Source organism: Nerophis lumbriciformis, linkage group LG30 (assembly GCF_033978685.3).
Source record: "Nerophis lumbriciformis linkage group LG30, RoL_Nlum_v2.1, whole genome shotgun sequence".
Classification (NCBI taxonomy): Eukaryota; Metazoa; Chordata; class Actinopteri; order Syngnathiformes; family Syngnathidae; genus Nerophis; species Nerophis lumbriciformis.
In genome coordinates this window covers 32085512-32099768 of record NC_084577.2, presented here as the reverse complement: position 1 = coordinate 32099768, position 14257 = coordinate 32085512, and the positions used below count along the sequence as shown (strand labels likewise).

Genomic DNA, 14257 nt, shown 5'->3' with positions numbered 1-14257 from the left:
GAGAGAGAGAGAGAGAGAGAGAGAGAGAGATCAGAAGGCATAAGAAAAGTATCTGCATTTGATTGTTTACATTTGATTATTAACAACAATCCGGGGAGGGTGTTAGTTTAGGGTTGAAGTTGCCTGGAGGTGAACTTTTATTGTGGTTTTGAAGGAGGATAGAGATGCCCTTTCTTTTATACCTGTTGGGAGTGCATTCCACATTGATGTGGCATAGAAAGAGAATGAGTTAAGACCTTTGTTAGATGGAATCTGGGTTTAACGTGGTTAGTGGAGCTCCCCCTGGTGTTGTGATTCATTTACATTAAGGAAGTAGTTTGACATGTACTTGGGTATCAGGGAGGTGTAGCGGATTTTATAGACCAGGCTCAGTGCAAGTTGTTTTACTCTGTCCTCCACCCTGAGCCAGCCCACTTTGGAGAAGTGGGTAGGAGTGAGGTGTGATCTGGGGTGGAGGTCTAGAAGTAATCTGACTAGCTTGTTCTGGGATGTTTGGAGTTTAGATTTGAGGATCACATTCTAACTAGTAAAGTACGGCAAGTAAGAGGTAGCTAACTGGAGTACTTTTTGTACCCATAAAGTCCTCTAAAATACACCCAAAAAGCGCCAACAATACTGCATCTGTTTAGCTTCTAAAACTTGTAGATCATCCTCCTTATATTCAGGCTCAAAAATAGAAGTTTCTGGATCATCATTTGTCCCAAAGTAGTCTTTGTTGTCTCTCATCAAGTGTGACATGATTAGTAGTCTTGTTGTTGTTGAAGGGAAAGTGAACGTTGTGATGTGAAATTAATACTTAAAATGATGAAAATATGTAAATATTACATGTTGTTATGAATGTTACTAGATACTACATATATACTTACATCATGTATATATTACATGTTATTATGAATGTTACTACATGACATATATACTTACATCATGTATATATTACATGTTATTATGAATGTTACTACATGACATATATACTTACATCATGTATATATTACATGTTATTATGAATGTTACTACATGACATATATACTTACATCATGTATATATGACATGTTATTATGAATGTTACTACATGACATATATACTTACATCATGTATATATTACATGTTATTATGAATGTTACTACATGACATATATACTTACATCATGTATATATGACATGTTATTATGAATGTTACTACATGACATATATACTTACATCATGTATATATGACATGTTATTATGAATGTTACTACATGACATATATACTTACATCATGTATATATGACATGTTATTATGAATGTTACTACATGACATATATACTTACATCATGTATATATGACATGTTATTATGAATGTTACTACATGACATATATACTTACATCATGTATATATTACATGTTATTATGAATGTTACTACATGACATATATACTTACATCATGTATATATTACATGTTATTATGAATGTTACTACAAGACATATATACTTACATCATGTATATATGACATGTTATTATGAATGTTACTACATGACATATATACTTACATCATGTATATATTACATGTTATTATGAATGTTACTACATGACATATATACTTACATCATGTATATATTACATGTTATTATGAATGTTACTACATGACATATATACTTCCAGCGTGTATATAAAACCTTGATGGATGTTTTTTAGAGTGCTTTATAGGCGGACTAGAGTGACTCCTATTGGCTCTATTGATAGCTGACTTTTGCTAACATTTATTTAGGAGTTAGAATGCATAAAAAAAGAAAAGGGAGTGTTCAAAAGTAATGGTGGATACATTTAAAGTTTTGGTGATGGATTATTTCTACTTAAATGGTGGTGATGTCCTAACTGGACTGGTTAGTGCACTCATGCATGAAGTGTGGCATAAGTCAGTGAGAAGTGAGAAGAGTGAAGGAGTGAGACTGGCCATATTTACCCAACACAAAGCCAAACTGGATGGCCTTCTCTTTGACGTGGACGTGAGACTCTGCGATGTATGAGCAGCGGCGGCTGAAGGAGTTGGCCAGCACGGAGGCCACCTTCACGCCATGGTCCATCAAGGCCTGGAAGCAGTGGTGCAGAAGATGTCTGTGGAGGAACCACACCTCTTCATTATACACTGATGCCATTATGGACACTAGCATTATGTTGTGGCAAAGGACAAAAGGGATCGACTTCTACTGGTTAGCAATAACTTCCATTCTTTACTAGCAGAGGTTCAAACAGATATGTGTGGTAGCCATCTTTCTCTTAATGATACTTCTCTAGTCCTGCATATATTAAGTTGAAGTCATTATTTATTTGTTGAAAGATGGCCAGTAAAGTTTACTATGCTACTGCACTTTGGTGTTGGTCATTGTGGTGGTGTTTGATGAATACTTGGGCCTACTATGCTACTGCACTTTGATATTGGTCATTGTGGTTGTGGTAGCCATTGTTGTGTTATTTATATTTCTCTTTTACTGCATGTACGTTTAATGGATTATTTATGTTTTGAATTGCCATGAAAATATGTTTTAAAATATTGCAAGTTCATTTATGGAATTATTGACACTGTGTGTAAGTAACAGCACCTGTAACAAGAACATGTAAGTGCACAGTTGAAACACCTGGAACAAGAGCATGTAGGTGCACAGGTGAAACACCTGTAACAAGAACATGTAAGTGCACAGGTGAAACACCTGTAACAAGAGCATGTAGGTGCACAGGTGAAACTGATTGGCCAGATGTGGGCTGTGAAATACTTTTAGACCCTTCTAAGGTAACACCTGAGCCTAGTTGTGTGTATGTAGTTCAACTAGTTGTCCTTCTAAGGCATTGGTGTCAAACTCTGGCCCGCGGGCCAAATTTGGCCCGCCGTGTAATTTCACTTGGCCCTTTAGGCGATATCAAATGAACACTAGAGCTGGCCCGCCGATTATAATCAGCGGCGGTGCCGCGGTAACACCGCATTCACCGCTAATTCTCATACTTGCCAACCCTCCCGGTAGACTCTCAAATTTCAGTGCCTCTCCCAAAAATCGTCACGTCCGCTTTTCACCCAGTCCAGCTAATGCTGGCCCAGTCACATAAAGGTGCGGCTTTAGCACGCACACACACGTGAATGCCATTCACACTTGGCCAACAGCGATACAGGTTACACTGACGGTACCCGTATAAATAGCTTTAACACTGTTAGAAAAAAACAAATACCCAGAATTCCATGCAGCCCTAACTCTTCCGGGCTGCAATATACACCCCCGCTACCACCAAACCCCGCCCCCCCTGGGTATTTGTTTTGTTGTGTTTATGTTGTGTTACTGTGCGGATGTTCTCCCGAAATGTGTTTGTCATTCTTGTTTGGTGTGGATTCACAGTGTGGCGCATATTTCTAACAGTGTTAATGTTATTTATACGGGCCCCGTCAGTGTAACCTGTATCGCTGTTGGCCAAGTATGCATTGCATTTACGTGTGTCTGCGTGCTGAAGTCGCACATGTTTTGTGATCGGGCCGGAATGTTGTTGGAATGGATGAAAAGCAGACGTAACGATAAACGCAGTGCCTTTAAAGCACGCCCCCAAGACTGTGGTCCGGGTGGACTACGAGGTATAATGACTGATGAACAACTTTGTTAGATAATGAAGGTTGCCTCAGCTCAAAGCCTGAGCCCCGACACTAATGAACTAGCATCCAAGAAAAGATGTCAGGTATCTGGCTTGGGCACATCAGATTAGATCAGTGTGTTGCAAACTGAGCAGTTTAACGTCCTGAATGGTTGGTTTATTCATTCTTATTTTATTTTCTAATTTATTAGCCTGTGGAAAAAGTTAATGTTGATATTTACCTCAGAAGGCTGCAAATAGAAAAGAGGCATTACATTTTTATTTAAATTTTATTTGATATGCCATTGATATTTTTTAATTATTATTATTATTATTTGAAACTGGATTTTGCATGTCACTATAAAGTTATATAAGCTTTGCTTGTTCAATATTCAATGCAAAACTTGTTTGGGTCCCTATTAAAAGGTTCATTTGTTCAACCTTGGCCCGCGGCTTTGTTCACTTTTACATTTTGGCCCACTCTGTATTTGAGTTTGACACTCCTGTTCTAAGGTAACACCTGAGCCTAGTTGTGTGTATGTAGTTCAACTAGTTGTCCTTCTAAGGTAACACCTGAGCCTAGTTGTGTGTATGTAGTTCAACTAGTTGTCCTTCTAAGGTAACACCTGAGCCTAGTTGTGTGTATGTAGTTCAACTAGTTGTCCTTCAGCTTGGGTGTACATGGAAAGAAAGAATACCTTTTTGCAAATAAAGCTCTTTTTTGAGAAAGCTGCATGTGTGAAAGTGCACCAGCTGTCCTGGCTCAGCCCACGGTCTTTGGTGTAGAACCTGGGACATCTTGGCACCATGCTTACTTGGACCTGAGCCATGTTGAATTCACACTGCACCTCTTTAGTCTGGACTTGTCACATATTGAAGTCTCTCTAACTGTACTTCTAGTCTCCAATACTCATTTATAGGGCTGACCCCAGTAGGCCAAATGGTGACACACATCAGTACTTGAAAGAAAACCTGATAAGTTGCAAGTCAGCACTCCATGACTGTTACTACCAATTACTTTCAAAAAGTAATTAATTATAGGTACTTGCTACTTACACTAACAAGTAGTTCAATTACTCTTGGAATTACTCTTTAATAAATGTAATACATTACTAAGGAAAGTTACTTAAAAAAACATCCTATAAGTCATACGTAGTTGAGAGAAGTTTCATATGAGAGCAGAGTGCGTGTGTGTGCCTTTAAGAGGAGTTTCATATGAGAGCAGTGCGTGTGTGTGTGCCTTTAAGAGGAGTTTCATATGAGAGCAGAGTGCGTGTGTGTGCCTTTAAGAGGAGTTTCATATGAGAGCAGAGTGCGTGTGTGTGCCTTTAAGAGGAGTTTCATATGAGAGCAGAGTGCGTGTGTGTGCCTTTAAGAGGAGTTTCATATGAGAGCAGAGTGTGTGTGTGTGCCTTTAAGAGGAGTTTCATATGAGAGCAGTGCGTGTGTGTGTGCCTTTAAGAGGAGTTTCATATGAGAGCAGAGTGCGTGTGTGTGCCTTTAAGAGGAGTTTCATATGAGAGCAGAGTGCGTGTGTGTGCCTTTAAGAGGAGTTTCATATGAGAGCAGAGTGCGTGTGTGTGCCTTTAAGAGGAGTTTCATATGAGAGCAGAGTGCGTGTGTGTGCCTTTAAGAGGAGTTTCATATGAGAGCAGAGTGTGTGTGTGTGCCTTTAAGAGGAGTTTCATATGAGAGCAGAGTGCGTGTGTGTGCCTTTAAGAGGAGTTTCATATGAGAGCAGAGTGCGTGTGTGTGCCTTTAAGAGGAGTTTCATATGAGAGCAGAGTGCGTGTGTGTGCCTTTAAGAGAAGTTTCATATGAGAGCAGAGTGCGTGTGTGTACCTTTAAGAGAAGTTTCATATGAGAGCAGAGTGCGTGTGTGTGCCTTTAAGAGAAGTTTCATATGAGAGCAGAGTGCGTGTGTGTGCCTTTAAGAGAAGTTTCATATGAGAGCAGAGTGCGTGTGTGTGCCTTTAAGAGAAGTTTCATATGAGAGCAGAGTGCGTGTGTGTGCCTTTAAGAGGAGTTTCATATGAGAGCAGAGTGCGTGTGTGTGCCTTTAAGAGGAGTTTCATATGAGAGCAGAGTGCGTGTGTGTGCCTTTAAGAGGAGTTTCATATGAGAGCAGAGTGCGTGTGTGTGCCTTTAAGAGGCGGTGTCTGTTGCCAAGTGATTTGTGAAGCTGTATTTGTTAGCATTAGCAGTTAGCAGCTCTTTTCACCAGACTCTGGTTAATAAAGAGATTGAATGGCTGTCATATGTTATCGTACACAAACGGGATATTATTTGGATTGCAAACTTTTCACTTCAAACATTGATTTGTTGTTCATTATTCCTGCAGCTTGGAGTTGTGTACGCGTTGTTTGCTGTGTGATGTTGCCTCCTTTTCTTTGATATTTCAGTGCTTGCTGTCATTAGTAGATGTGCACACATGAAGCAAAACTGTGTTGATACCTTTTGTCTGACGCCCGGAGAACTTTGGCAAACACTTCCAGGTCACAAAACTCTCCTCCCAGCTGACACAGCCTGCCTTGCTGGTAAAGCTGCGACATGAGGGTACATGTACTGTTACATTAGGATAGGACAGACTGTGTGCATCACACAATGGTGTGGGTTACTGTTACATTAGGATAGGACAGACTGTGTGCATCCCACAATGGTGTGGGTTACTGTTACATTAGGATAGGACAGACTGTGTGCATCTCACAATGGTGTGGGTTACTGTTACATTAGGAAAGGACAGACTGTGTGCATCCCACAATGGTGTGGGTTACTGTTACATTAGGATAGGACAGACTGTGTGCATCCCACAATGGTGTGGGTTACTGTTACATTAGGATAGGACAGACTGTGTGCATCCCACAATGGTGTGGTAGCAGTGCAGGTTCAACAAATCCACAAAAATGAGGTAAAGACATGAAAACAAGAGGGGAACATTAGAGAACACAAAGGACATACCTTACACAGGTGCTACCTTATGCTACACGGGTGCTATCTCATGTTGCATGGGTGAAGTGAAGTGAATTATATTTATATAGCGCTTTTCTCTATTGACTCAAAGCGCGTTACATAGTGAAAGCCAATATCTAAGTTACATTTAAACCAGTGTGGGTGGCACTGGGAGCAGGTGGGTAAAGTGTCTTGCCCAAGGACACAACGGCAGTGACTAGGATGGCAGAAGCGGCAATCGAACCTGGAACCCTCAAGTTGCTGGCACGGCCGCTCTACCAACCGAGCTATGCCGCCCCTTATGCTACACAGTCACTACCTTATGCTACACAGTCACTACCTTATGCTACATGGGTACTACTTTATGATACACGGGGCCTACATTATGCTACATGGGTACTACTTTATGATACACTGGCCCTACATTATGCTACATGGGTACTACTTTATGATACACGGGGCCTACATTATGCTACATGGGAACTACTTTATGATACACTGGCCCTACATTGTGCTACATGGGTACTACTTTATGATACACGGGGCCTACATTATGCTACATGGGTACTACTTTATGATACACGAGCCCTACATTATGCTACATGGGTACTACTTTATGATACACTGGCCCTACATTATGCTACATGGGTACTACTTTATGATACACGGGGCCTACATTATGCTACATGGGTACTACTTTATGATACACTGGCCCTACATTATGCTACATGGGTACTACTTTATGATAAACGGGGCCTACATTATGCTACATGGGTACTACTTTATGATACACGGGTCCTACATTATGCTACATGGGTACTACTTTATGATACACAGGGCCTACATTATGCTACATGGGTACTACTTTATGATACACGGGGCCTACATTATGCTACATGGGTACTACTTTATGATACACGGGTCCTACATTATGCTACATGGGTACTACTTTATGATACACGGGTCCTACATTATGCTACATGGGTACTACTTTATGATACACGGGTCCTACATTATGCTACATGGGTACTACTTTATGATACACGGGGCCTACATTATGCTACATGGGTACTACTTTATGATACACAGTCACTACCTTATGCTACATGGGTACTACTTTATGATACACGGGGCCTACATTATGCTACATGGGTACTACTTTATGATACACGGGACCTACATTATGCTACATGGGTACTACTTTATGATACACGGGTCCTACATTATGCTACATGGGTACTACTTTATGATACACGGGGCCTACATTATGCTACATGTGTACTACTTTATGATACACTGGCCCTACATTGTGCTACATGGGTACTACTTTATGATACACGGGGCCTACATTATGCAACATGGGTACTACTTTATGATACACGGGCCCTACATTATGCTACATGGGTACTACTTTATGATACACGGGGCCTACATTATGCTACACGGGTCCTACATTATGCTACATGGGTACTACTTTATGATACACGGTCCTACATTATGCTACTTGGGTACTACTTTATGATACACGGGTCCTACATTATGCTACATGGGTACTACTTTATGATACACGGTCCTACATTATGCTACTTGGGTACTACTTTATGATACACGGGCCCTACATTATGCTACATGGGTACTACTTTATGATACACGGGGCCTACATTATGCTACACGGGTCCTACATTATGCTACATGGGTACTACTTTATGATACACGGTCCTACATTATGCTACTTGGGTACTACTTTATGATACACGGGGCCTACATTATGCTACATGGGTACTACTTTATGATACACGGGGCCTACATTATGCTACATGGGTACTACTTTATGATACACGGGGCCTACATTATGCTACATGGGTACTACTTTATGATACACCGGGCCTACATTATGCTACATGGGTACTACTTTATGATACACGGGTCCTACATTATGCTACATGGGTACTACTTTATGATACACGGGCCCTACATTATGCTACATGGGTACTACTTTATGATACACGGGGCCTACATTATGCTACATGGGTACTACTTTATGATACACAGGCACTACCTTATGCTACACAGTCACTACCTTATGCTACATGGGTACTACTTTATGATACACGGGACCTACATTATGCTACATGGGTACTACTTTATGATACACAGGGCCTACATTATGCTACATGGGTACTACTTTATGATACACGGGGCCTACATTATGCTACATGGGTACTACTTTATGATACACGGGTCCTACATTATGCTACATGGGTACTACTTTATGATACACGGGACCTACATTATGCTACATGGGTACTACTTTATGATACACGGGGCCTACATTATGCTACATGGGTACTACTTTATGATACACTGGCCCTACATTATGCTACATGGGTACTACTTTATGATAAACGGGGCCTACATTATGCTACATGGGTACTACTTTATGATACACGGGGCCTACATTATGCTACATGGGTACTACTTTATGATACACGGGTCCTACATTATACTACATGGGTACTTTATGATACACTGGCCCTACATTATGCTACTTGGGTACTACTTTATGATACACGGGGCCTACATTATGCTACATGGGTACTACTTTATGATACACAGGGCCTACATTATGCTACATGGGTACTACTTTATGATACACTGGCCCTACATTATGCTACATGGGTACTACTTTATGATAAACGGGGCCTACATTATGCAACATGGGTACTACTTTATGATACACGGGGCCTACATTATGCTACATGGGTACTACTTTATGATACACGGGGCCTATATTATGCTACATGGGTACTACTTTATGATACACGGGGCCTACATTATGCTACATGGGTACTACTTTATGATACACTGGCCCTCCATTATGCTACATGGGTACTACTTTATGATAAACGGGGCCTACATTATGCTACATGGGTACTACTTTATAATACACGGGGCCTATATTATGCTACATGGGCACTACTTTATGATACACTGGCCCTACATTATGCTACATGGGTACTACTTTATAATACACGGGGCCTATATTATGCTACATGGGTACTACTTTATGATACACGGGGCCTACATTATGCAACATGGGTACTACTTTATGATACACGGGGCCTACATTATGCTACATGGGTACTACTTTATGATACACGGGTCCTACTTTATGATACACGGGTCCTACATTATGCTACATGGGTACTACTTTATGATACACGGGGCCTATATTATGCTACATGGGTACTACTTTATGATACACGGGGCCTACATTATGCTACATGGGTACTACTTTATGATACACTGGCCCTACATTATGCTACATGGGTACTACTTTATAATACACGGGGCCTATATTATGCTACATGGGTACTACTTTATGATACACTGGCCCTACATTATGCTACATGGGTACTACTTTATAATACACGGGGCCTACATTATGCTACATGGGCACTACTTTATGCAACACAAGGACTACTTTATGCTACAAGGGCATAACTTTATACTACACCGGCCCTACAAATGTTCTACACGGGGACTACATTATGCTACACGTTGGTTACTGTACTCTCATGAAAAAGGTCTTGAATTTTGAAAATGTGAGCAGTAAATGTTTCCTCTTGTTAATTCAAGCTAAAGTGTTAGTTGCACTTTTTTCAAATAAGATGTAAATGCATTTTTCACTAATATTTGTTTACTTGCTTGTTTGTATCCATAATTAATTTATACATAATTCCCCATACAATCTTTAATCGTATTAGCAACCTCAAATCCGGAATGGAATCGAATAGTTGTCCAAACGAATAGTTACTCTTAATAAATAGATCATGTAACTGTAACTGTAACTTAAATAAATATATCATGTAACTGGCTTGATGGAATGTGTGCAATGTGCGCATGCGTGGTAAATAAAGGCCAGCAAGGAGCGAGCGAGGTTTGAGTGGTAAATAAAAGTACTCCAGTGTCAGTGTCAGTGTTTGTGTCTACTACAATGTCTGTGTCAATGTTTGTGTCAGCAACATGTCAACTCTTTGTATTCCAAGTCGATTACGACGAGTGGAACATGCACAATAATATTGCGTATTGCGAGTCATTAAAGGCAATCTGGGAGTTATCAGGTGAAAGGAGTCTTACCTTGTAATAAACATCAAACTGTATGTTTTGTGGCAGTGAGCGGATGTCCTTCCTGGAGCGAGTGTAGTTGTCGACCACCACAGAGATAGAAGTGTTGTACAGAGACTCTGGCATCCATTCTAACTCCACCGCAGCCATGTTGTTTTCCTGCATTTGATGCTAGCTTCTTCTACTTCTACACCAGCGAGGCGGCCAATGCTTCTCAGCGACTAATCACTCGCTGTGGGGACGATTTGGATTTTGGATGATAATAATAATAATAATAAATGGACTTATATCATTTCCTCTTCTTCCTCCATGTTTCAGACAGACAACACCTCATAAAACCTAACACGCGATGACGTCACCAACATAACATTTTTTTTTTCTTCTGTTTTTTTTTGTGTTGGTTTACACCACTTCCGGTGACGTTACCGCCATCTAGCGTGGCTCCAGATGCTGGCGGCTAAAGCGTTCTAAATGATTTTATTTGATATTCTTCCTTTTCTAACATTCTCATCTTTTCACATGCCTTTTTACTAATGTTTATTTATGTATGTTTGTTTATTTGTGTTCGTTTATTTCTTCTGTTGTGGTGCGTTTAGATACTTTATTACCGTAATTATTATGTATTATTATTATTATTATTATTACTACTACTACTACTACTACTACTACTACAACAAATAATAATAATAATAATAAATGGACTTATATCCTTTCCTCTTCTTCCTCCATGTTTCAGACAAACAACACCTCATAAAACCTAACACGCGATGACGTCACCAACATAACATTTCTTCTTCTGTTTTTTTGTGTTGGTTTACATCACTTCCGGTTCACGCGGCTAAACGTTCTAAATGATTTTTATTTGATATTCATCCTTACTAACATTCTCATCTTCTCATATGCCTTTTTACTAACATTTATCACTGTTTATGTATGTATGTTTGCAGGCCCGGCCCTAACCAATCTGGCGCCCTAGGCAAGATTTTAGGTGGCGCCCCCCCACATCGGCAGTGAAGTGTATATACTCACAAGAAACCGAATAGCTTTGTCTTTGACCTTTTTTTTTTTTTACTTACAACTATACCTAATATATAAAGGGGTGGAAAAGTGACTATTACCTGCAGGGCAAACATTAGCTAACCAGAAGGCAATAACAATGTAAACAAAAAACACCTGCTTAAAAGATCTAATACAAATGTCCCTGAAAAATGTAAGGTGGGAGTACTGTAATTACCTAACGTCACATTATTATTTTCCATAACAATTTAGCCCCCTCCACAATATTAACCCGACGTTAAAACAGAACTAGCTATTTATTGATTAGCAATTGCCGAATCATGTAATATTAGCTTAATGCTAAAAAGCCGGGTACTATCACATTCTGTAACAGACAAATAATTTCATGTAGGCTAACGTTACCTACCTGCTACCTCTGTCTTTTTCTCGTTTCTCCTCCTCTTCTTTTCTCTTTTTTCTTCCCTGGGCACCTGACAGTTTTGGCCGTTTTGACATCTTGTGTTGATTTTTTGATGTGGTGACATCCAAAAAGAGTCATGTCATGATACGGGAAGGGAGGGGGCGCACCGTGCGGGGGGGGTGTAATGTTGTAACAAATAATATTTCTATTAAATAGGCTTTACTTTGCATTTTAATTAACGTGGGATTATTTTTTGTATTTAGAAATAATAGTACCAACTTTTTCTTTTTTCTTTTTTTTTCTCCAACATTTGTGGCACTGGCGTGGCGCCCCCTGATGGACGGCGCCCTTAGCATTTGCCTATACGGCCTATGCCACGGGCCGGCCCTGTATGTTTGTTTATTTATGTTCGTTTATTTCTTCTTCTTCTGTTGTGGTGCATTTAGATTCGAATGACTTTATTACCGTAATTGTTATGTATTATTATTATTATTAATAATAATAGTGTTATTATTTATTATCGTACTACTAAAAATAATAATAATAATGATATTATTATTATTCCTAATGATAAGAATACCAATAATAACAATCAATATATATTTTCTCTTTCTGCAACATTATTTATCTTTGCAGAGCATTTCTTGTAATGGATATCAATATATATTTGTATGTGAATACCTGAAGTCCATCAGTCCAGCCTACTGAGGACGTCTTCCTCCATGCTGTAGAGCAGTGGTTCTCAAATGGGGGTACGCGTACCCCTGGGGGTCCTTGAAGGTATGCCAAGGGGTACGTGAGATTTTAAAAACCTATCTTTTTTTCCAAATAGTTCAAGAAAGACCACTACAAACGAGCAATATTTTGCACTGTTATACAATTTAATAAATCAGAAACTGATGACATAGTGCTGTATTTTATTTCTTTATCTCTTTTTTTCAACCAAAAATGCTTTGCTCTGATTAGGGGGTACCGTACTTGAATTAAAACATTTTTCACATGGGGTACATCACTGAAAAAAGGTTGAGGACCACTGCTGTAGAGGACTAGTCCACTCTAGGTCAAGCCTCAGAACAGCTAGCGCCTCCCCCAGACTGGCACCTCTCCAGAGATTGTCCGTGGCCACCTGGTAAGCTCCCCATGCAGGAGAGGTGGGCAGAAACAAGAAGCAGTAGGTCTAAAACACAATCTATTTAAAAATCTATAAATACGTTTTAAAATGGAACTTGAATGCTTCTACTGAGGGGGCATCTCAAACTATTGATGGTAGAACATTCCATATCATTAACACACACCTCCAGTCATCTTCGTTTAGCTGCTGTGCAACAATTTGTTTAAGGATTTTAGAGATAAAGGGGAGGTGCAGGAGCAGGGCCGGCCCGTGGCATAGGCCGTATAGGCAAATGCTAAGGGCGCCGTCCATCAGGGGGCGCCACGCCAGTGCCACAAATGTTGGAGAAAGAAAAAAAAAAAAAAAGTTGGTATTATTATTTCTAAATACAAAAAATAATCCCACGTTAATTAAAATGCAAAGTAAAGCCTATTTAATAGAAATATTATTTGTTACAACATTACGCCCCCCCTCTCCCCCGCACGGTGCGCCCCCTCTCTTCCCGTATCATGACTCTTTTTGGACGTCACCACATCAAAAAATCAACACAAGATGTCAAAACGGTCAAAACTGTCAGGTGCCCAGGGAAGAAAAAAGAGAAAAGAAGAGGAGTAGAAACGAGAAAAGACAGAGTTAGCAGGTAGGTAACGTTAGCCTACATGAAATGATTTGTCTGTTACAGAATGTGATAGTAACCTGGCTTTTTAGCATTAAGCTAATGTTACATGATTTGGCAATTGCTAATCAATAAATAGCTAGTTCTGTTTTAACGTCGGGTTAATATTGTGGAGGGGGCTAAATTGTTATGGAAAATAATAATGTAACGTTAGGTAATTACAGTACTCACCTTACATTCCTCAGGGACATTTGTATTAGATCTTTTAAGCAGGTGTTTTTTGTTTACATTGTTATTGCCTTCTGGTTAGCTAATGTTTGCCCTGCAGGTAATAGTCACTTTTCCACCCCTTTATATATTAGGTATAGTTGTAAGTAAAAAAAAAAAGGTCAAAGACAAAGCTATTCGGTTTCTTGTGAGTATATACACTTCACTGCCGATGTGGGGGGGC

The 14257-nt window shown here is 39.8% G+C and overlaps 1 protein-coding gene across 2 annotated transcripts in view; it reads right to left on the bottom strand.

Annotated features, from left to right (window-relative positions):
- The window catches only part of appbp2 (amyloid beta precursor protein (cytoplasmic tail) binding protein 2), a 121434-nt gene extending 110402 nt beyond the window's left edge, over positions 1–11032 (bottom strand). For both annotated transcript variants that reach the window (XM_072911964.1, XM_072911965.1), the window contains exons 1-3: positions 10675–11032; positions 6040–6128; positions 1940–2091 (exon numbers count right to left, since the gene is read on the bottom strand). In XM_072911964.1, coding sequence (XP_072768065.1) covers positions 1940–2091; positions 6040–6128; positions 10675–10827 — 394 coding nt within the window. In that variant the 5' untranslated portion in view covers positions 10828–11032. The remainder of the gene's footprint in view (positions 1–1939; positions 2092–6039; positions 6129–10674) is intronic.
- Positions 11033–14257: the final 3225 nt, after the last annotated feature.